Source organism: Symphalangus syndactylus, chromosome 23, assembly GCF_028878055.3.
Source record: "Symphalangus syndactylus isolate Jambi chromosome 23, NHGRI_mSymSyn1-v2.1_pri, whole genome shotgun sequence".
Taxonomy (NCBI): Eukaryota; Metazoa; Chordata; class Mammalia; order Primates; family Hylobatidae; genus Symphalangus; species Symphalangus syndactylus.
Genome location: NC_072445.2, coordinates 67,504,706 through 67,525,434, shown reverse-complemented (window position 1 = coordinate 67,525,434; position 20,729 = coordinate 67,504,706). Strand labels below are relative to the sequence as shown.

Sequence of the window (20,729 nt, the reverse complement as noted above, 5' to 3'; positions counted from 1 at the left end):
ACAATGGCCTGGAGGTTATTTTCCCAGGGAATTTTATAACAATTTATCCCAGGTCTTCAGTGAGGGCAGTGAGTCAGAGCTTGGGCTGAGACCACCAGTGATCTTCAAACGGAGATCTGTATACCACTTGCATCAGAATCTTTTCTAGTGCTTATTAGAAATGCAAGTTCTCAGGGCTTATTCCAAATCTAATAGGTCAGGATCTCTGGGTGCCAGGGAGAGGCCCAGGAATCTGGATTTTAACAACCTCCCGGTGACACGTGGATCCCCAGGTTGAGAACCCCCACCTAGCTGTGGTAACGCTCCTGACACACAGGAATTCTATGGATCCGAACGACTATCCAAAAACACTTCACCTTTCCCGTCTTCAGCTGCCCAACAAATAGGTCATGGCCAGGTAAAGACAACGGTGGCTCTCTGAAGGTCATGCTTAGGAAAGCTGAGGTCACAGGGGCCATCTACACCCTGAGACAGCACTCTGGCAGTGTTTAGACCTGGCAGGCAGGTAGGCTATGGGCGAGACAGCCAAATATTCGCTTGAGCAGTATATATTGGGCTCATGGCTCGCTTCTGGATTTAGGCAGGAGATGAGCAGATCCAGAGTGTGCTAGACTTGATCATGAAAGAAACCAACACCTAGCAAGAGGAGAGAGTGTCAAGGCTGCTCCATTGCCCTTGGCAGGCCAAAAGGTCACAGGAGAATTGCACAGCTGGTTGAAACAGCTGTCTGTGCAACAAAACCAGCCCAGGTGTCAGGGACCTGCCCCATGGAGCCTCTCTGAGCCCTGCAGAGGCTCCCGCCCTGGCCAGCCCGCGGTGTGCTCACCTGGCATCACACCCTTGATGTCGCCCTCAGGGTTCATGCGGTTCTTCTGTGTGAAGTGGAGGATCAGCCTCTTTGCAGATTCAAACTGCTGGGTGGCCATTAGCCACCGGAGGGACTCGGGGAATATCCTTTAAAGACAGAAAGGGGATCAGTGAATGTCTGCTGATTCTGCACGGCACCGGGAAGCATGGCTTAGGTGTGGCCTGGGAGCTTCCCAGGCAGGTGGCGGTCAGTCTTCAGACACGCATCAGCCCAATCAGGGGAGATAAAACCGTGGGCACTGAAACGTTCCCAGTTTTCTTTTCCAAAGAGTAAAAATCGAGACCTTAAAAATGCTTAACAAAAGTTAGAAACCACATGTTCTCACCCACATATGGAAACTTAAAAAAAAAGTGATCTCATAGAAGTGAAAAGAAGAACAGAGTATAGTAGAGGCTGGCAAGGGTGGAGGGAAACGGGATAGGGAGAGGTTGGTTGAAGGATACAAAATTATAGCTAGACAGGAGGAACAAGTTCTAATGTTCTACGCCACTGTAGGATGACCATAGCTACTACTAATAATATACAGTTTCACATAGCTAGGAGGAGGATGTTAAATGTTCCCAACACAAAAAAAGTGATATTTGCAATGATGGGCATGCTAATTACCCTGATCTGATCATTTTACATTCTATGTACAGCACCATCACTGTGTACCCCATAAATACGTACAATCACTATGTGTCAATTACAAAAATAAAGATAATTTAACAAATGTAACAGAGTAGCAGATATGAACAACATTCTACCAGCTGTGTCATGAAATCAGTGTATACCTTTCAAAGTAACCATACATTTCTAAAGCATGGAGAAACAATTCAAGGAAGGCTGCTGATTTTGTTGTATTTTGTCACAATAAATAGTAATAGAATGATTTTACGCTTAAAAAATTACTTCCAAATATGACCAACCTGCAGTTATTTTCAGTTTTAGAACCTGAAGGCTCACTCTCCCGGGTTTTCCTTCAGAGCTATTTACATGTTACTGCTAACTGCCTGTCACTTTCCCTCAGACGATGCCACAACACAGTGGTTTTCGAGTTTTACCAAAGCAACAGAATCTTTTTTTTTTTTTTTAAAGACAGAACCTTGTGAGGAGCCCCAAGACAAAAAAACTAGTGTTTTATTATTAATTTTATAAATTTACATTTATGACAATATATACAAGCTGCTCAAAGAGAACACCGTGACTGCACAGAGCAGGAGTTGGCACGCTATCTCTGCAAAAGTCCAAGTCACCAATATTTTAGACTTTGAGGGTGAAATGGTCTCTCCTCGTCTTGGCCTTGTGGCCTGAGAGGATGTATGGGAGTGGGTGTGGCTATGGGCTGAGAGTGGATGTATGGGAGTGGGTGTGGCTATGGGCTAATAATACTTTATTGCAAAACAGGCAGCTGACCTTTGACTATTTGGGAGAGACAAAAGGTAGAAATCAAAGCTCAAGATGACAGTCCTAGCTTCTTGTAGCCCTCAGTGTTCTAGTTATCACTCTACTTTATTTTAGTTAAATTGTATCAGGAAGGTCACGACTGATGCTGGTAAGAAGTTATTGTAACTACCGAACACCTGCTTTGCAAGCTCAGGATAGATTTTTTTTTTTTTTTTTTTTTTTTTTTTTTTTTTTGAGATGGAGTCTTGCTCTATCACCCAGGCTGGAGTGCAGTGGCATGATCTCAGCTCACTGCAACCTCTGCCTGCTGGGTTCAAGCAATTCTCCTGCCTCAGCCTCCCTAGTAGCTGGGATTACAGGAATGCACCACCATGCTTGGCTGATTTTTGTATTTTTAGTACAGATGGGGTTTCACCATGTTGGTCAGGCTGGTCTCAAACCCCTGACCTCGTGATCCGCCTGCCTCAGCCTCCCAAAATGCTGGGATTACAGGCATGAGCCACCGTGCCCGGCCTCAGGAGAGTTTTAAAAGGAGTCTAGGAGCTAGAAAAAGCGTTAATGGTGTTTCCCTCACCCCGGCCCAAATTCATATGTTGGAAACTAAACCCCAATGTGATAGTATTAACAGATAGGGCATTTAGGGGTGATTAAGTCATGAGAACGGGAGGCTGAAGAGAGGTGCCTTGCCCCTTCCCTCATGTGAGGACACACAGAAGGCTCCATCTATGAGCAACACACGCTTGCCAGACACAGAATCTGCTGGTGCCTTAATCCTGGACATCTCAGCCTCCAGAACTGTCAGCAATAAATATCTGTTGTTTATAAATCATCCAGGGTAAGGTATTTGTTGTAGCCGCAGGAACAGACTGTGAGAAGTAGAAAATTTTTATTTCAAAGTCACATCACTATTGATATCTAATAACTACTGCCTCCTTCTTACCTATTTGAAAAAAGTCCAAATTTCTATTTGCTTGCAACTGCATTTTACATGATGAGGTGGTTCCCACTGAATTCGGTGGCACCTCTGGGTTGGTCTGCTCTGAATGATAAGTCACTCTGGGAGACTTGGGAGCTTCCTGAAGAGCTAAAAGCTGTCCTGCTCAGCAGGTGTGTGGAATGCAGGAGGGCCATGTGGAATGGACAGAAGGTCTCCGGTCATCTCACATGGAAGTCCCAAATGCCTTTGCAGGCACTGATTTTTTTTTTTTTAAATACTCAAAGTTAATGTTTGTTTTCCTGGCCTCTAGCTATACAAAATTAATTTTGAATAACATAATCCAAGGAAATAGAAACAGATGCATGACATTAATATTATATGTATTCACATTTTGCTGTATTTTAAAAATCAGATCTGGCCGGGCGCGGTGGCTCAAGCCTGTAATCCCAGCACTTTGGGAGGCCGAGGAGGGCGGATCACAAGGTCAGGAGATCGAGACCATCCTGGCTAACATGGTGAAACCCTGTCTCTACTAAAAATACAAAAAAAATTAGCCGGGCGTGATGGTGGGCGCCTGTAGTCCCAGCTACGCGGGAGGCTGAGGCAGGAGAACGGCGTGAACCCGGGAGGCGGAGCTTGCAGTGAGCCGAGATCGTGCCACTGCACTCCAGCCTGGGTGACAGAACAAGACTTCGTCTCAAAAAAAAAAAAAAAAAAAAAATTCAGATCTTTTCTTTATAATAAAACAAACACAAATGCCACCCCCCGTAGTTTAAGTTCTGATCTATACTATTTCCATCTTTCTGATGCATTTGGGTTTAGTATCTTTTTCTAATTTCTCAGGATAGACATAGAGGTCATTATTATTAATTTTCTCATAAGTATATTTAAGACTTCAAAATTTATCTAAGTATTATCATTTGAGATACATTTGTGATTTGATTCTAAATATTTTGTGATTTCTATGAGAATTTTTGCTTATCTAAGAAAATATATGAATATATATAAATATGGTAATATGACAGCACAAGCCATTTTGCAGGTAGTCTCTGCAGTTTTGAAATATGGCATACAATGTGGAAATTTGTGTCCTTTCAAAATAATTAAAATTTATTTATATCAAATGCTTATGGAACTCCATGGCAGGAAATGGATTTTGAAAATCGAGACCATAAATGAAGAACAAGGCCCAGATGACACAGCAGAGAAGGAGCTGTAGCCCCACTTTCCAACCCCTAGGGCCAGGTACCCTAAGGGCCACTGCCCAGGGCTGAGGGCACAGGTGGTGTGAACGAGCAGGGCAGAGCTTCCACAAGAGGACATAACTTTTTCATTGCCCCAGCAATCTCAAGTCCTGTTCCTTGATTTATCCTCAAGTGTTGCCCACAGGGCGGGGAGAACCGTGGAGATGTGCTCACTATACGCAGTTTTGAAGCCAGGATGGGAGGTGACAGCTCAGGGAAAATCCAAAATGCAGCATATTTGAGTATGGACATTTGAGTGGTGCCATTTTGCCTTCAAGATAAGGCCCTTGTAAAATGAGTTGGAAGAATTCCTTCTGTTTCATTTTTTTGGGGAATAGTTTGAAAAGAGTTGGTATTACATTTTTAAAGGTTCAGTAGAATTCAGCAGTGAAGCCCTCCGGTCCTGGACTTTTCTTTTTTGGAAGACTTTTTATGACTGATTCAATCTCATTATTTGTTATTGGTCTGTTCAGCCTTTCTATTTCTTCTTGGCTCAATCATGGTAGGTTGTATGTGTCAGGAATTTAACCATTTCCTTTAGGTTTTTGAATTTATTGGCATATAGGTATTCATAGTAGTCTCTGATGATTCTTTGTATTTCTGTGGTATCTGTTGTGATGTCTTTTTTTGTTTCTGATTTTATTTATTTGGGTCTTCTCTGTCTTTTTCTTAGTCTACCTAATGGTTTATGAATTTTTAAAATCTTTTCCAAAAACCAACTTTTTGTTTCATTGATCTTCTCTATGGTTTTGTTAGTCTCAATTTCATGTGTGACTGCTCTGACCTTTATTATTTCTTTCCTTCTACTACTTTTGAGTTTGGCTTGTTCTTGCTTTTCTAGTACCTTGAAACACATGATTGGGTTGTTTATATGAAATCTTTCTAGTTTTTTGATGTAGGCATTTGTTGCCATAAACTTGCCTGTTAATATTGCTTTTGCTGTGTCCTATAGGTTTTAATATATTGTGTTTCTATTTTCATTTGTATCAAGAAATTTTTTAGTTTCCTTCTTAATTTCTCCCTTCACCCATTGGTTGTTCATGAGTATGTTGTTCAATTTCCATGTATTTGTATGTTTTGAATGTGCCTCTTGTTATCTGATTTCTAGTTTTAGTCCATTATGGTCAGATAAGATACTTGGTATGATTTTGATTTTTAAACATTTTTTGAGACTTGTTTTGTGTTCTGCATACAGCTGATCCTGGAGAAACTAAAACCTTCTGCACAGCAAAGGAAACGATCAACAGACCGAGAAGACAACCTACAGAATGATAGAAAGTCTTTGCAAACTATTCATCTGACAGGGGATTAATATCTAGAATATATGAGGAACTCAAACACCTCAACAGCAAAAAAAGAAACAACCTGATTTTAAAAATGGACAATAATCTGAATAGACATTTCTTAAAAGAAGATACAAATGGCCAACAAACATATATTTAAAAAAGCTCAACATCACTAATCATCAGAAAATACAAATCAAAACCACAATGAGGTATCCACTCATCCCAGTTAGGATGGCTATTATCAAAAAGACAAAAAAAAATGCTGGCAAGGATGTGGAGAAAGGGAACTCTTACATGATGTTGGTGGGAATGTAAACTAGTACATCAACTATAGAGAACAGTACAGAGGTTCCTCAAAAAACTTCAAACAGAACTACCTCATGATCCAGCAATCCCACTACTGGTGTTTATCCAAAGGAAAGGAAATCAGTCAAAGAGACATCTGCATCCTGAGTTTATTGCAGCATTATTTGCAATAGCTAAGATACAGAATCAACCTAGGTGTCTAACACAAATGACTGGAAAAAGAAAATGTGGTATATATACACAATGGAATACCATTCACCTGTAAAAAAGAATGAAATCCTGTCATTTGTGGCATCATGGATGGAACTGAAAGACATTATGTTAAGTGAAATAAGCCAGGTACAGAAAATTAAACACTACATGTTCTCACTCATGTGGAAGCTCAAAAAAAGATGATCTCATAGAAGTGAAAAGTAGAACAGAGGATATTAGAGGCTACAAAGGGTAGGGGGAAGGGAGAAATAGGGAGAGATTGATTAAAGGATACAAAATTACAAGAGATAGGAGGAATATGTTCTAGTGTTCTGGACCACTGTAGGATGACTGTAGTTAATAATATATCATATAGTTTCAAATATCGAATGTTCCCAACACAAAGAAATGATAAACGTTTGGGAGAATGGATATGCTGCATGCTGTGATGTGACCACTATACATTTAATGTAGCACAACATCACGATGTACCCCATAAATATGTACAATTCTGATTTGTCAATTTAACACATGCCGTTACAAAGATAAACCCCTGCATTATGCATACCAGGCAGACACTGACGCTACTGGAATTCCATCAGTCCAACTGAATCCTAGAGAGGATTCAATTCTGCTGTTCCCCTTTCTTATCTGGGCCCACAGAGCCCTGGCCCTTCAGGAGAAAAGTCTCTCCTTGTCCTAGACTTCAAAGCCACAGGCACAGAACAGAGCCTAAGGCAGGAGGGTGTGTGTGCAGCCCAGCGGTGCAAGGGCCTCTGAGACTGCCTGCTCCTTAGTGACTCCCTCGTCTTTGTCATCCTTAAATTGGGTCTAAAGGCAACACACTTTGGATACCTAAAAACTGACAACAACAAATAAATGTCTTTATGAGAAGTGATGATGAGCAAGTCCCCTTCTAGAGAGTCTCTGAGAATTGCAAAGCTCATAGAAAAGATTTCAAGGATATTACTGTTTACAAAGGGTTGGTGTGACCTTAGGATTTAAGAAGTGGGTACGGGCCTCTTTGGGAGCCCAAGCTTTCAATGGGTCTCCAAATTGTTTTTTTCTAATACGTACTGAGCATTGTCACTACAAATTCATCTGAAATGGATTTGTCACTACTCACTCAAATCCACTGAGCGAGTTGGATAGAAGCCCGCATGGTGTGGGTTGTGGTGGGGGCAGGCCCAGGCAGGTGGTCCAGGGGCTGGTCAGGGGAGGCTCTGGAGAGGCCGGGCTCTGCTTGGACCGTCTTGGAAGATGAGCAGCTGCAGGGCAGGCCCTGCGTCCCCTCGTACTGCTGGAGGTGTGTGGGGCAGGACCCAGAGGTAAGGCGTGAGGGTGTGGGACGGTGCATTTGTTGTGTTCAGAGCGCTGCAAGCTGATAAACCCAAATGCTGGGAATGAGGTGAGAAGACGCGAGGAGAGGAGAGGGATGCAGGGCCCAGGTAGTGGAAGATCCTGAGTGTTACGGGTTCTGATGAGCAGCAGCCACGAGAGTGGAGTGAACTGAAGTAAAGACACAGCGCACCCCAGGAGATCTGGGCGCGAGACAAGGGACAGGCTCCCCGTAGCTACACGACTGTCTCCACTGGGGGGCAGCACTGCTCACCACCTTCCCCATGACGGGATTTACGACCAACGGACACTGTTCCACCAGTTTCCCCCGTGTCTGATGCTTGCAAGTCCATCATATAGTGGCGCTATAATTACTCCCATTTTACAGATGGCAAAATTCAGGCCAAGAGAGTTCAAGTACATTGCCCAGGATTACACAGCTATTCAACGGCAGAGCTGGGGTCTGAACCCAGGCAGTCTGATGAGATGGCCCACACCCTTAACCTCTGTGGACACAGCACAGCAGCAAACCCATATTGCCTGGACGGCACTCCGGTGACTGAAGTTGGGAAGTAGTGTTCCAGGGATGCTTCCTCAGGCATTGCGGAATGCCACAAGCCCAAAGGGTATGTGTAGGGAATACTTAAGTTTTCCGATGCACTCCATGAATTTAAATTTGCTGCAAAATCGTGAGCCGTGATTGCGCCACTGCACTCCAGCCTGGGCGACAGAGCAAGACTCCGTCTCAAAAAAAAAAAAAAAAAAAAAAAAATTTGCTGCAAAATCATTAAGAATTCGTTGGCCTGTCAGCCTCTGAGCAAACCCAGAGATGGTTGTTTTAGTTTGGATAATGTGCAGCGTGGCCATATTGTGGCAACTTAATGAAATCTCTGCTGAAAGTACATAATGTAGTAACGCCACACAAATTAAAAAGCCAGCCAAGGGCCCAGGACTTGGTAGAAATAGAGCTGAGCCTCGGAGAAATTGATCACTTTCAACAAAAAATCAGGAAGCACGATGGGTAGCTGGAGCCACATCTATCTGGTTCATCCTCACATGCAGATGGCCAAAAAGCGACCTTGAGGATGACTTCTGCAACGGTAAAACACGACCAGGCATTAAAACCACAGCAGCTTCCCTGGGAGAAAGCCTTGAAGTTGGCTCTCAGAGTGGCTGTGGCCAGGATGGCAGTGCAAGAGGAGAGGTGCAAGCTGGAGGAGTCCCACTATCTTAGTCTGTTTGTGTTGCTATAAAGGAACACTGGAGGCTCTGGAGGCTGGGTAATTTATAAAGAAAAGAGGTTTATTTGGCTCACAGTTCTGCAGGCTGTACAGGAAGCATGCTCTCCTTCTGGTGAGGCCTCAGGAAGCTTTTACTCATGGTGGAGGGCAAGGGGAGCTGGCATGTCATGGGGTGAGAAAAGGGGCAAGAGAAGGGGGAGGTGACAGGCTCTTTCAAACAACCAGCCCTTGAATGGCCTAATAGAGCTCACTCATTACAGTGGGGAGGGCACCAAGCCCAGGGGATCCACCCCCGTGACCCAAACACCTCCCACCAGGCCCTACCTCCAACACTGGGGGTCACATTTCAACGTGTGATTTGGAAGGGACTCATGTGCAAACTATCACCCAGGTAAGGGAAAAAGAATTTGGTTCATGCAGCAAAGGGCTTGCTTGAAACCACAGATGTGGAACAGGAAGTTTCTAAAGCTGTAAGTATTTAATTCTTTACTATGTGGTGGTACTATCATTATCCCCATTTTACAGGTGGGAAAACTCAGGCAAAGAACGTTCAAATACATTGCCCAGGATTACACAGCTATTCAATGGCAGAGCTGGGATTTAAACCCAGACAGCCCGACTGGAGAGACTGTCAGGCTGGGAAGACCTAAAGGAGCCCAACCTTCACACCTAACAAGTGATTGCTCTAAGCTGGCTGGCTCACTGATCCCCAGGGCTTCTGTGGGAAGGATGTGGGCAGAACTAAAAGTCTCCACTCACCCTCCAAGACCTAAACCCCAGGTAGGGAGTGAGAAGCAGAGAAGGACAGAGAGCCCTGCTGGACACAGAGTGGAGAGTATTTTTCTCTTTGCTTCTAAAGAGCCGTTCAGGACAAGGACGCTGTCTAGAGCAGAATGTTCAAGCTGAGGTCACCCAGGACCAGGAAGGAGCAGGGAGAGATGCTGCTGGGCTGTGTGTCTGCAGTGACCCAGGGGTAGAGGGAGGCAGATAGCTGCCTTCCCACCAAGCAGGCGTCAGTGTCCGCAGCGCGGTATGGATACAGCAATGGAGGGGCACAAGGATTCCTCCTCTAGGGTAAGTAGGACACTTGCCAACTTGGAGGATTTTAGAGCAGATGTTTGTTGATGGGTCAAGAACATGCTGAGCAGATGGCATAGGGCAGCGCTACGACATGCACAGGTGGTACTTGGTTACTGACAAGCTGAGGGTAGGCACAAAACCCGCATTCTCAGTGGCACATCCAGGCAGGTGTCCTCACTGGCTCCGGGTCTCAGTTTGTCTCGACACTTTGACCCCCCACATTCCAGCAGAACTTGGGGACTGTGGAGAGGGCTCTTTCCTCCTGATGACACATCTAGTGGAGTTCTCTTCTGAAGGTGAATGACAGATTGGACCCAAGCCCTTTTCAGAAACCCCTTCAGGATGGTTGGAAGGTCCACAATCTTCATTCATGATTCTGGAACCCCCAAAGCATTCTGGCCATAATACCTGAACTGGCCTGAACTCAATGCAGGCAGAACCCAACTGGGATACTAGTGCCTTTAGCCTTCACTTGTCCCTCCTCACGGAGCCCTGCAGATGTTCCACTGCAGGACAGTCATATGCTGGACGACAGACTGAGGCCCAGGCCCTGCTGGCGTCCAATACGGAACCACACCACGGTCAGTGCGTGCTGAGCACCTGCTGGGACAGCCCCCTTTGTGACACTGTCCACAGCAGCTGGAAGCGGTGACTGACTGTGAGTTACAGTGGAGGATGCCAGGGTCGAGTCTGGCTATGGAATTAATTAAGCAAATCACAGATAAACCCGTTCTCTACTTAAAAACTAAAATATTACAGATTCTATCAATGAATGAATGGGTAATAAAATGTGGTCCATTTGTACAACGGAATATGATTTGGCCTTAAACAGAAGGGATCTGACACCTGCTACAGCATGGGAGAACCTGGAGGACACCGTGCTATGTGTAACAAGCCAGTTCCAGAGGGAGGAACACCTTCACATTCCACTCACGTGAGGCACTAGAGGAGTCAAACTCAGAGAAAGCAGAGTGGGGGCTGCCAGGACCTGGGATAGAGGAAGGTGAAAAAATTCTAGAAATGGACGGTGGAGATGGCTGCACAACATTGTGGATGTGGCCACTGAGTTGCACAGTTAAAAATGGTTACAGTGGAAAAGTTTATGTTACGCGTATTTTACCACAATTAAAAGAAAATATTACAGAGAAGTCGAAAGCCTCCCCACACCGCTCACCCCAATCTCAGTGCGCCTGCACTCACCCTCCCATCCTCCAGGGCTAAGCCCTCCCTGGCTGGGTACATGTCCTTCCAAACCGTATTCAGGGCACTGACACGCACCTGCATCTCCAGGTGCCGCCTCTGCTATGACACACTGCCCCCTACATCTCAGTGAAAGACGCCAGTCTCACTCTAAACATTCCCTTCCTTTCAGATTGGCACACATTTGCCCACCTGGTGCTCAGAGACAGTTCCCCCAGGTGTGCACACTGGCTCGTCTCCTGAGGTCTTGAATAAAAGCACATTAATTCCTACTTATGAGAAGAGGGCACTAACTCAGGGTCGATCGAACTTCACAAACATGTGAACCATGCCATATTCCAGCATGTACTTGGGACATAAAACCTAACATAAAACCACAGCATGGGCTGGTTGTCGTGGCTCACGTCTGTAATCCCAGTACTTTGGGAGGTCGAGGCGGGTGGATCATGAGGTAAGGAGTTCGAGACCAGCCTGACCAACATGGTGAAACCCCGTCTCTAATAAAAATACAAAAATTAGCCAAGCATGGTGGCGTGGGCCTGTAATCCTAGCTACTCAGGAGGCTAAGGCAGGAGAATCACTTGAACCTACGAGGCGGAGGTTGCAGTGAGCCGAGATCGTGCCATTGCACTCCAGCCTGGGCAACAGAGCGAGACTCTGTCTCAAAAAACAAACAAACAAACAAAAAACCCCCAACAACCCACAGTGTGGATCAGCAGGTCCCTTACCCCATGGCTTCAATTAATCTAAAAAGAGCCAAGGGCTGGGCGCTTTGGGAGGCCGAGGCGGGTGGATCACTTGAGGTCAGGAGTTTGAGACCAGCCTGTCCAACATGGTGAAACCCTATCTCTACTAAAAATGCAAAAATTAGCCAGGCGTGGTGGCGGCCGCCTATAATCCCAGCTACTCAGGAGGCTGAGACAGGAGAATCGCCTGAAGCCAGGAGGCTTGCAGTGGACCAAGGTCATGCCACTGCACTCCAGCCTGGGCAACAGAGTGAGACCCTGTCTCAAAATGAAAATAAACATGAAAAGAGCCAAGAATTCAAAATTAAGTAAAAGGGGTCTCTGCGTGAATGCAGAGGTAACTCAGTCCACTCACTGAAAACACAGACTTGCTTCACAGAGGCGCGCCCAGGGTCTTCACTCAGACAACTGGATCCTAGCTGAGAAAGCCCCAGGCCACTAACGCTGGGCAGAGGCCTCGGAGCAGGGTGGCACCCGACCGTAATAAGGACTGTGGGCTGACGAGCAGGTGGCAGGAGGCAGCGGGCCAGCTGCACACAGGCGTTCCAGCCTCCTTGGTGGTACAGGAGCTTCACACACAGATGCTTCTGAAGGATTACACCACGGTCACACAGAAGTACCCACTGCCACAGGGATGGCTCTCCAATCGCTCACCAGGGACAGGCAACGTTACAAAACGGAACTACAGTCAGAAGGGCATCTCCAGGTTGCACTTAACCCAGCCCCTCACTGCATGGCAGGTGACCTAGGCCTGGCCATGCTAATACCCTGCCTGGGGCTTCATGAATGGCAGAGGCAGGCCTGGAACCTGGGGCTTAAGGCCCCTAGACCAGTGGAGTTTTCCTACATCACACCATGATTGCAGTATTGCTTCTACAGCAGGAAAAAGGTATTCTACAAAGAGTCCCACCCAAATTAGCTACGCGGAAGAGCTGGTTCTTAGAGATTTATGTGGAACTTTTCCCCAGTGGTATCATGTACACAATGTTACTGTATCAAGGCAGGAAAATTTCTCCGTGTTTTCTCAATACCATCACATCGTCACTCCTCAAAGCTGAGTGTCAGCACGAAGTTCAAGTGGGAGCACCATGTCTCTCCTCTTGACACCTGATGCATCGCAGGGTAATTGATGATTTAACAGTGGTGTGTTGCTTGTGGTCCATATTCCCATCTCTGTCCTCTTTTCTGGAGTGGAGATTTGGCTAAGTCTCAGGCCCATCTGATTGACATTTCATGGATCTGTTTTACACCTTAGTCCCTGTAACCTGACCAATTGCTCAGTAGAATCTGTAATTAAAACTCAATACTGTGAAACCCTATGAGGTTGATCATTTTTCCTTGACATCTAAAAATAAAATAAATTATTCCCCTATCCAGTTGGAGACTCTGACGTAGACAAGTATACTATGTTGGCTGCCTTCTTGCCAATTCACTTAACACCTGCTCTGATGAAATGCCAGCTTGGCAACTGTATGAGACGCACGTCTACCCTCTTTAACGTACTGTACTAGCACATTTACTCATAAAGAAAATACAGGAAGGGAATAAGATGCACTGCCCATGCTTATTAATTTTACCCTCAAGTCATTCCTTTATTTGTTTTTTGAAATATTTAGTTGTAGGGCGATACCTGTGCAAACAGGTGTGCCTTCCTGTCTGTGGTTCCACGTGATGCCATTCATGGGCTAAACATGCACTGGGCACCATCCACCTGCTGTGGACGGGCTGGCCTGGAGATGAAACACACACAGTGTCTGGGCCCCAAGGAGCTCACTGTCTAGTTGGGGCAAAACCGTGTAAATTAATAAATGCCCAATAAAGGAGGAGCTTCTATCAAACAGGCCTTCCCATCACAGAGTGGGGGACACAGCAGGGACTGGGGGAGAGAGGAGAATCTCAAATGGCATCGTGGAGATAAGGTTTCCCTGAATGTGATGTGAGAAGGGCTGTAGGCTGCAGTGAGGGTGCTTCTGATCTAAAGGGGTGATTCTAGCCGCTGATGCTTTGGGGTGTTGCCACGTATCAGAGTATTATGAGATTCTGAAGAGATTCTAAAAAAATAATAAATTAAAGGCTAAAGTTGAATTAAGCACCAGTTTTGGGAGTATCTTTAGTTTCTGGCTCAAAACTTTTGCAAAAAATATAAGCTTGGATTCTGTACATAATCTTCCACTTGGATTTTTTAAACGTTAGTCCTGTTTGGTATTAAAACAATAAGGTGGCTTTCATTAAACTTCAGACTTTAGAGAGAGGGGATGAGTATCAAGAAATCGAATAAAGATTGGCTCTGAGGATGGTTAGACCCCAAGGTTTTCGTAAGGCAAATGAATTGCTTGAAAATCTCTCGAAAGAAAAAGCGCATTCATAGTTTAAATGACTATGCTGCTAATATCTGTTACAAAAGCTCAGAACCTTGCGTCTCATTTGTCTTTCAAAGTGATATACACTGAGGCTCCAAAATTCTGCCCTAGAAAAATTATGGTGGAACTCTCTTGGGAGCCCTGGGTTTGTGCCAATTTTGTAGCCCTGGGCAAGTCACCTTATTCCCTCGGGCCTCAGTTTCCCTACATCTGTAGACCGGGGTGTGGAACAGCACCAAGGTCTTGCCTGGCTTCAACACTCTCCAGCTAGACTTAGGGCTAATGCTCACTGTTGCCTCCTTCTGGAAGGTGAAGAAGATGCTGCTCCTGACAACACACTTAACGCTGCTTTAGGTTTTTGCCAGACCAGATGAAGTCAGTGCCTAAAACACCTTTGGAGTCGGACTTTTCATGATTAACCAACTCTGAATGTATAACAATTAGCATACATTTAAAACATCCCTTAATTCATATTATAAGCAGATGAATACTTGGAGTCCAGTTGCAGGTTCACCTACAATCTATAACCTTCCATGTGGCTGGGTTAACCTTCTCCCTCCGTCTGCACCTTTCACTCATTTATCTGTACGAGCAATTGTCAGGCTGCAGAAAATATAAGGCACACGGAGCCTTCAAAATATAATGTGGTAGGGGATTAATTTGGCAGATGATTTTTAAAAAGTCTGATGTTGTAAAACAATGTGAGGAGGTAGGTGGGCAGAGGAATAAAGGCACTCTGTTGCTTCTGCTCCTAAGCAGAATTTGATCGACACCTCTGTGTTAGCGGCCTCACCTCCTAGTGAAACGAGTCACACCACCTTAGCCAATTCTGATGGCCAAGTGAGGCTGTCCCGATCGCACTCAGGACTGCCACTCTTTAGTACTGGCCATGTGGTCTGCCAGAGTCCCTAGGGCCAAGCAAATGGGTGGCTGGGTCCCCTTGTCCTCATTCCAGCCACCATGTGGACGTTTGCCAGACGCCAACAATGGCAACACCCTAGCAACTGACCCCAGACACCTGTCACCAGAGGCCCACTCACTTGGTCTCTGTCAGTTGCCAACAGCCCAGCCCCACCACCCCACAAAGTGCACACACGTGCACATCTGTACATGTGCACACATGCACACACAGATGCATGCTGCCAGCGTTCTGCCTGTTTCAAAGCTGCAGTGCATCTCAAACTGGCCTGGAGCAACCCCAGCTTCCCAGTGGGAGCAGCGTGGTGAGATGGACTCTTGGGGCACATCTTAGCATGAGGACAGGAAGGACGAAGGCTGGCACCTCTCCAGAGCAGAGGCTCAGTGCTCACTTCCCCCTCGCAGGAGTCTCTCCGCTTCTACTTGCAGGCATTTATGTTGACGCAGGGGTTCCTACTGTCTTACACAATCTCTGTGGAGTGTTGCCTGAGGGCTCCCTAAAATTCAATGCCATCAGCAAATCCCAAAATACCCACTTACAGAAAGCATTTCAATCTCACTTTTAATTGCTCCATTTTTATGATTGAAGTATGGGTTACCATTTTATTTCCACATCTGCCTTTTGTCCGTATTCCCTAATCTTTCTCCCATCTGGATAGTTTGCAGGCAAAAAAGATTTGACCAAGAAAATTTTTTTTATGTTTCCTATTGATCTCTCAAATTAATTATTGGATAACTTGTAAAAATAATTATTGCCTATTGATTCAAGCTCCCAGAGACTGCATGGTTTTCATGGCTCACCTCTTCCACTTTCCTCTGAGGAAAGCATTTTCCTGCATGCTTAACTGTTGCTGTAACTGAATTCAGTTCCCTCTCATGTAGGGAACCCACAGCACTTATTTTATCTGTAATAGAGTCTCCTTGTATAATGCAGAATTTTGCCCCCCTTTTGAAATAAAACTGTTTTTAATAGAGGAAGTTGTTGTGTCTGTCAAGTGTGTTTGGGCAAGAAAAAAAGGCTGATACCTGCTGGATTATGTGTGTATAAAAATTCTTGGCCGGGCACGGCGGCTCACGCCTGTAATCCCAGCATTTTGGGAGGCCAAGGTGGGCAGATCACCTGAAGCTGGGAGTTCGAGACCAGCCTGACAAACATGGAGAAAACCTGTCTCTGCTGAAAAACTCTGTCTCCACAAAATTAGCTGGGCATGGTGGCGCATGCCTGTAATCCCAGCTACGCGGGAGGCTGAGGCAGGAGAATCGCTTGAACCCAAGAGGCAGAGGTTGTAATGAGTCGAGATTGTGCCATTGCACTCCAGCCTGGGCAACAAGAACAGAACTCTGTCTCAAAAAAAATTCTTAAATGGTCTTTTAAAAGTCACTTCAACGATAACAAGAAGCAAAATTAATTGATCAGCTTAACCCATTTTTATTGAGCCCTTATCAGGGCAGGTACTGATACCCCAATAGTTTTAAGAAATGTTTTTGTCAATGTTAAACAATGTACTTACATAAAAAAGAGGACATGGAGGATTCCTCCCAGGACAGAAGTGTAGCTCTGCCAAGTAAATGCTGCTCTCAGCAGCCCAGGGCCCTCTGCTTGCCCAGCATTCCGGGTCCCTGGGCCACAGAACCCCAGCTCAGCGTGTGTGACTGGGCTGAGCAGCAGGTGGTGGTCCCTGTGGCTCTGGAGTCCACCTGCTGGAATTCAGACCCCAGCCCCACTTACTAGCCATGGGGCCTCAGCAACACTGCATCTCTCTGTGCCTCAGTTTCCTCATCTGCACTGGAGGCCATCCTGGTATCTACCTCAGAGGGTCTTCAGGAAGATTTAAGAAGTTATGTAAAATGCTTAGCAGGGTCTAAGAAACAAACCCTAAAGAGATGCTAAAAATCAGTATTACTCTGACCAAAATATTTTTAATGATATTTAAAAGAGCCAAAAAATTAGGGCTATTTACATATTGGAATTTTTTTTTCATGAGGCATTTATTTAACCTGAGGCCATTTAAATGTTTTATAATAGCTTTCTTCTTGAAATTGAAAAAAATTAAAACTCCTTGTAGCATGTCCGTTTTTTTCCAAGGGTTTCTGCACGGCCAGCGTCTGGAGTGTCTTCTCCCAGCCAGTGTCCTGTACAGCAGCACACTCTCACGTCCTCCGCGCTAGGGTTTACCTCCTCAACCGGTTCTGTTCCTTACCCTCCAATGTTATGCAGTGCAGCGTGATCCTTCTCTGATTTCCTCATTATTTCTCATATTGCTTCTTCTTATTGCTTTCCCAGATGCTTCTGATGATCACGCTGATTGCCAGCAGCTCTCTCCTCTAATTCACCAGCTTCACACATTCGGCCCTTTGTGTTTCTATCTCCAGGCATTTCATGCAAAACACACACATTAGGTGGGCTGGAGGTGAGAATATTTTTCTACTAGGTGTGCACCTGATTAAAAGTCTTGGGGGAAAGTGCAAAAAAACTGCACACACTCTCTTCCCGCAGGGTTGGAGGGATGGATTTGGGTGTGGAAAGCACTTTGCCAGCAAGATGCCCCATCTGTGCCTGCAGGGAGGTCGGGGGAGCAGGCTGGGGAAGCCTTCTCTTCTCATGAACCTGGAACACTGCCGTGACTGAAGACTCCACAAATGCGTGCGTGTCCCCACAGTGCAGAGGAAATGCGTAGAGCCAGGACCAAGTTTGTTTTACTTGCTTTCATCACTTCCAGGAATACTGATGACTTCTGCAATCTGAGACCGTCAAGCTGTCTGTTCCGATTGTGGAACTGGACAGGACCATCAGATCTCACAGGCCCTTCGAGGATGGCATCTGTTTCATTTCACTACACAATCTCGAACCCTCTTTCATGTAAGAAAAGTGTGTGTTCGGCTGGGCGCGGTGGCTCATGCATGTAATCCCAGCACTTTGGGAGGCCGAGACGGGCAGATCACTAGGTCAGAGATCCAGACCATCCTGGCTAACATGGTGAAACCCCATCTCTCCTAAAAATACAAAAAAATTAGCCAGGCATGGTGGTGGGCACCTGTAGTCCCAGCTACTTGGGGGGCTGAGGCAGGAGAATGGCGTGAATCCAGGAGGCAGAGCTTGCAGTGAACTGAGGTCACGCCACTGTACTCCAGCCTGGGCGACAGAGTGAGACTCCGTCAAAAAAAAAAAAAAAAAGAAAAGTGTGTGTTCCATGCAGCTGACTCACAGGATCTTCTTTTGCGACTTCTTATCATCCTTTTTCAAAATATGTTAGGTCCTCTGTGTGATTCTCAAACAGCAGGGCTCAGCAGCGTCTCCAGAGCCCTTCTTAAAACACAGGCTGCCAGGCCCACCGCAGGCGTTTTTATTCAGCAGGCCTGGGGCGGCGGCTGGGCCTGAGATCTGTATTTCCAGCAAGTTCCCAACTGATGCTGATGCTGCTGGCCCACGGACTGCACTTTGAGAACCACTGACATCTGAAAACCAGTTCTGAATGCTTTTCCCACATTTATGAGTGATTTGGTGAAGCTTTTTTCATTTCTTGGTTTCCCCACCTACAAATAGGAATAAATCCACCAACCTCTGGTTCCTTGGATCCAGGAAGAGCTAAGGAATTCGAGAGTACTATGGTTAATACATTTTCACACGTAAGAAGCGTGCAGCTGATTTGAAGAAGAGCATATTTCTAAGATGTGAAGACACAATCAGCAAATGTCACAGTCCATGTGTCTGCCACGAGGGAGGCATAAGATGTCCAAGTGCAATGTTTTCTTTCTTTGCCCCACTGTTCCATGAGGGCAGGACTGTCTGCCTTGCTTACGATGACACCTCCACCCCTAGAAAACATTTGAGCACTCACATGTTGGGCTGAGAGCCCTCACTGCGGAGCTTGTTGAATTAGCACCAAAATTCTGCCCCTACTCTTAGAGCAGACAAGCACATTATTTTTGAGATAGGGTCTTGCTCTGTCACCCAGGCTGCCATGAGGTGGTGCAATTATAGTTCACTGCAGCCTTGAACTCCTGAGCTCAAGTGATGCTCTCACCCCAGCCTCCTGAGTAGCTGGAATATAAGCGCATGCTCCCATGTGTGGCTAATTGTTTAAATTTTTGGTAGAGATGGGGTCTCCCTTTGTTGCCCAGGCTTGTCTCGAACTGCTGTGCTCAAGTGATCTTCCTGCCTCAGTCTCCCAACGTGTTGGGTACAGGCATGAGCCACCATGCCCAGCTGCAAATTTTGTGTTATAAATGATCATGTGTACTCAGTACCCTTAATTTACCTGATGAGGAATGGTGATGGCATGCACCAATGTTTTGGGAGAGTGGCACTCACATCTCCATTATCTCCAGAAGTCCTTACTCCCTGCGACTTCTTCCAAACCACTTTAGATAAACACCACACGGGCAGTCTCTCCAACAGCCTCCTCCCTCCCTTGTCATTCCTCAATAGTGAATTCCTGCGCAGGAAATCTGATGTCACCCTGTCCCACATATTACCTTCCTGATCTTCCACGCTGTGATTTTCTAGGATGTTCTAACGTAACGCAGACCTGGACCTCCAAACACAAGACCAGGCTGTGTCTTGCACAAGGACTCCCAGCTGAAGAAGAAGCTCTGTCATTAAGCCATGCGCCCAGTGCAGGCTATGGCCACCTGGAAGGGGCACCTTTCCGCCGTGTGTACAATTTCAGAGCAGCAGCTCTTGCACTCAGCTCCCTCTTCCATTCTGGCACCTCCTGCCACCTATCTTCCCAGCGCATCTAAGCAGAATTCCTCCTAGATGCTCCTAGATACTCCCTTCTTCTTGCGGTTTGGATCTTGCATCTTCCCCCCCAACCCCTCGTTGTTGGCTGTGCCCCCGAAAGGATTTCAGGTTTATTCTGGAAGAAGGATCCGTTGGTATGACTTCCTTCTAGATGAGCGCTAAATCCCTGCTGCTCTTTACTGAGTGACAATAAATGCCTGAGCAAAATGACTGAAGATTCATTTCTCTTCAGGCATCTGCGTCCATCAGAGCAATTACCCAGCGCTTTGACAGGGCTTACTTTCATGTGAAAAGTACTCACAAGTGCTCTTTCTTCTGCGCTCCTCCTTCACAACTAAGTGCTCAAGTTTGACTCTGCAAACCACATGAGAATACCAAGTGAGCACACCCTCCCATTCTCTGGCCACCAGCTGCTGCAGCTCTTCCTTCACCTAAAGCCTGGCTGATCCTGCCATGGCCCAGAAGGCTCAACATATTATAAGCATCCCCAGGCAGCTCATGCAATGACATCGCTCGCCTATCTTGGCTCCACTTGCTGGAGCATAAATCATTCATGCGTCCCATCTTCCCGGTGTCACCAGAGACTCCTGTGCTCACTGCACCCCCCACCAGGTCCCTGTCCAGTCTCTGGGTGCAACACGCTGCTGCCGCTGCTGCCACCTTTTCCTGGCCAGCGTCTCCACCATGGGGGTCACTTCATTCCAGAACTCTGCAACCCTGCGGCTGCTGCATATTAATCAAGGCTTTGTATTTTCTGTATTTCCTAGTGTTTTAACATCGAGAGCCTTGCTGATTCTAGAGAGGCTGCTCCTCCCAGGGTTCGCTAATTCCTAGACAGAGTAAGAGATTCACCCGCAAGTGTACTTTTCACACACAAACCAAC

The 20,729-nt window shown here is 46.1% G+C and overlaps 2 protein-coding genes across 11 annotated transcripts in view; one reads left to right on the top strand and one right to left on the bottom strand.

The window, feature by feature from the left end:
• Positions 1 to 6,747, top strand: part of PSMG4 (proteasome assembly chaperone 4) — a 46,773-nt gene extending 40,026 nt beyond the window's left edge. For all 3 annotated transcript variants that reach the window (XR_010119212.1, XM_063633012.1, XM_063633008.1), the window contains one exon: positions 5,631 to 6,747. Coding sequence is in view for 1 of the 3 variants with exons in the window: in XM_063633012.1 (XP_063489082.1) it covers positions 5,631 to 5,707 (77 nt within the window). In the remaining 2 variants the exon portion in view is untranslated. The remainder of the gene's footprint in view (positions 1 to 5,630) is intronic.
• SLC22A23 (solute carrier family 22 member 23) overlaps positions 1 to 20,729 on the bottom strand; it is a 188,897-nt gene that overhangs the window by 29,739 nt on the left and 138,429 nt on the right. For all 8 annotated transcript variants that reach the window (XM_055264615.2, XM_055264618.2, XM_063632990.1 and 5 more), the window contains one exon: positions 827 to 954. In XM_055264615.2, the coding sequence (XP_055120590.1) occupies positions 827 to 954 (128 nt within the window). The remainder of the gene's footprint in view (positions 1 to 826; positions 955 to 20,729) is intronic.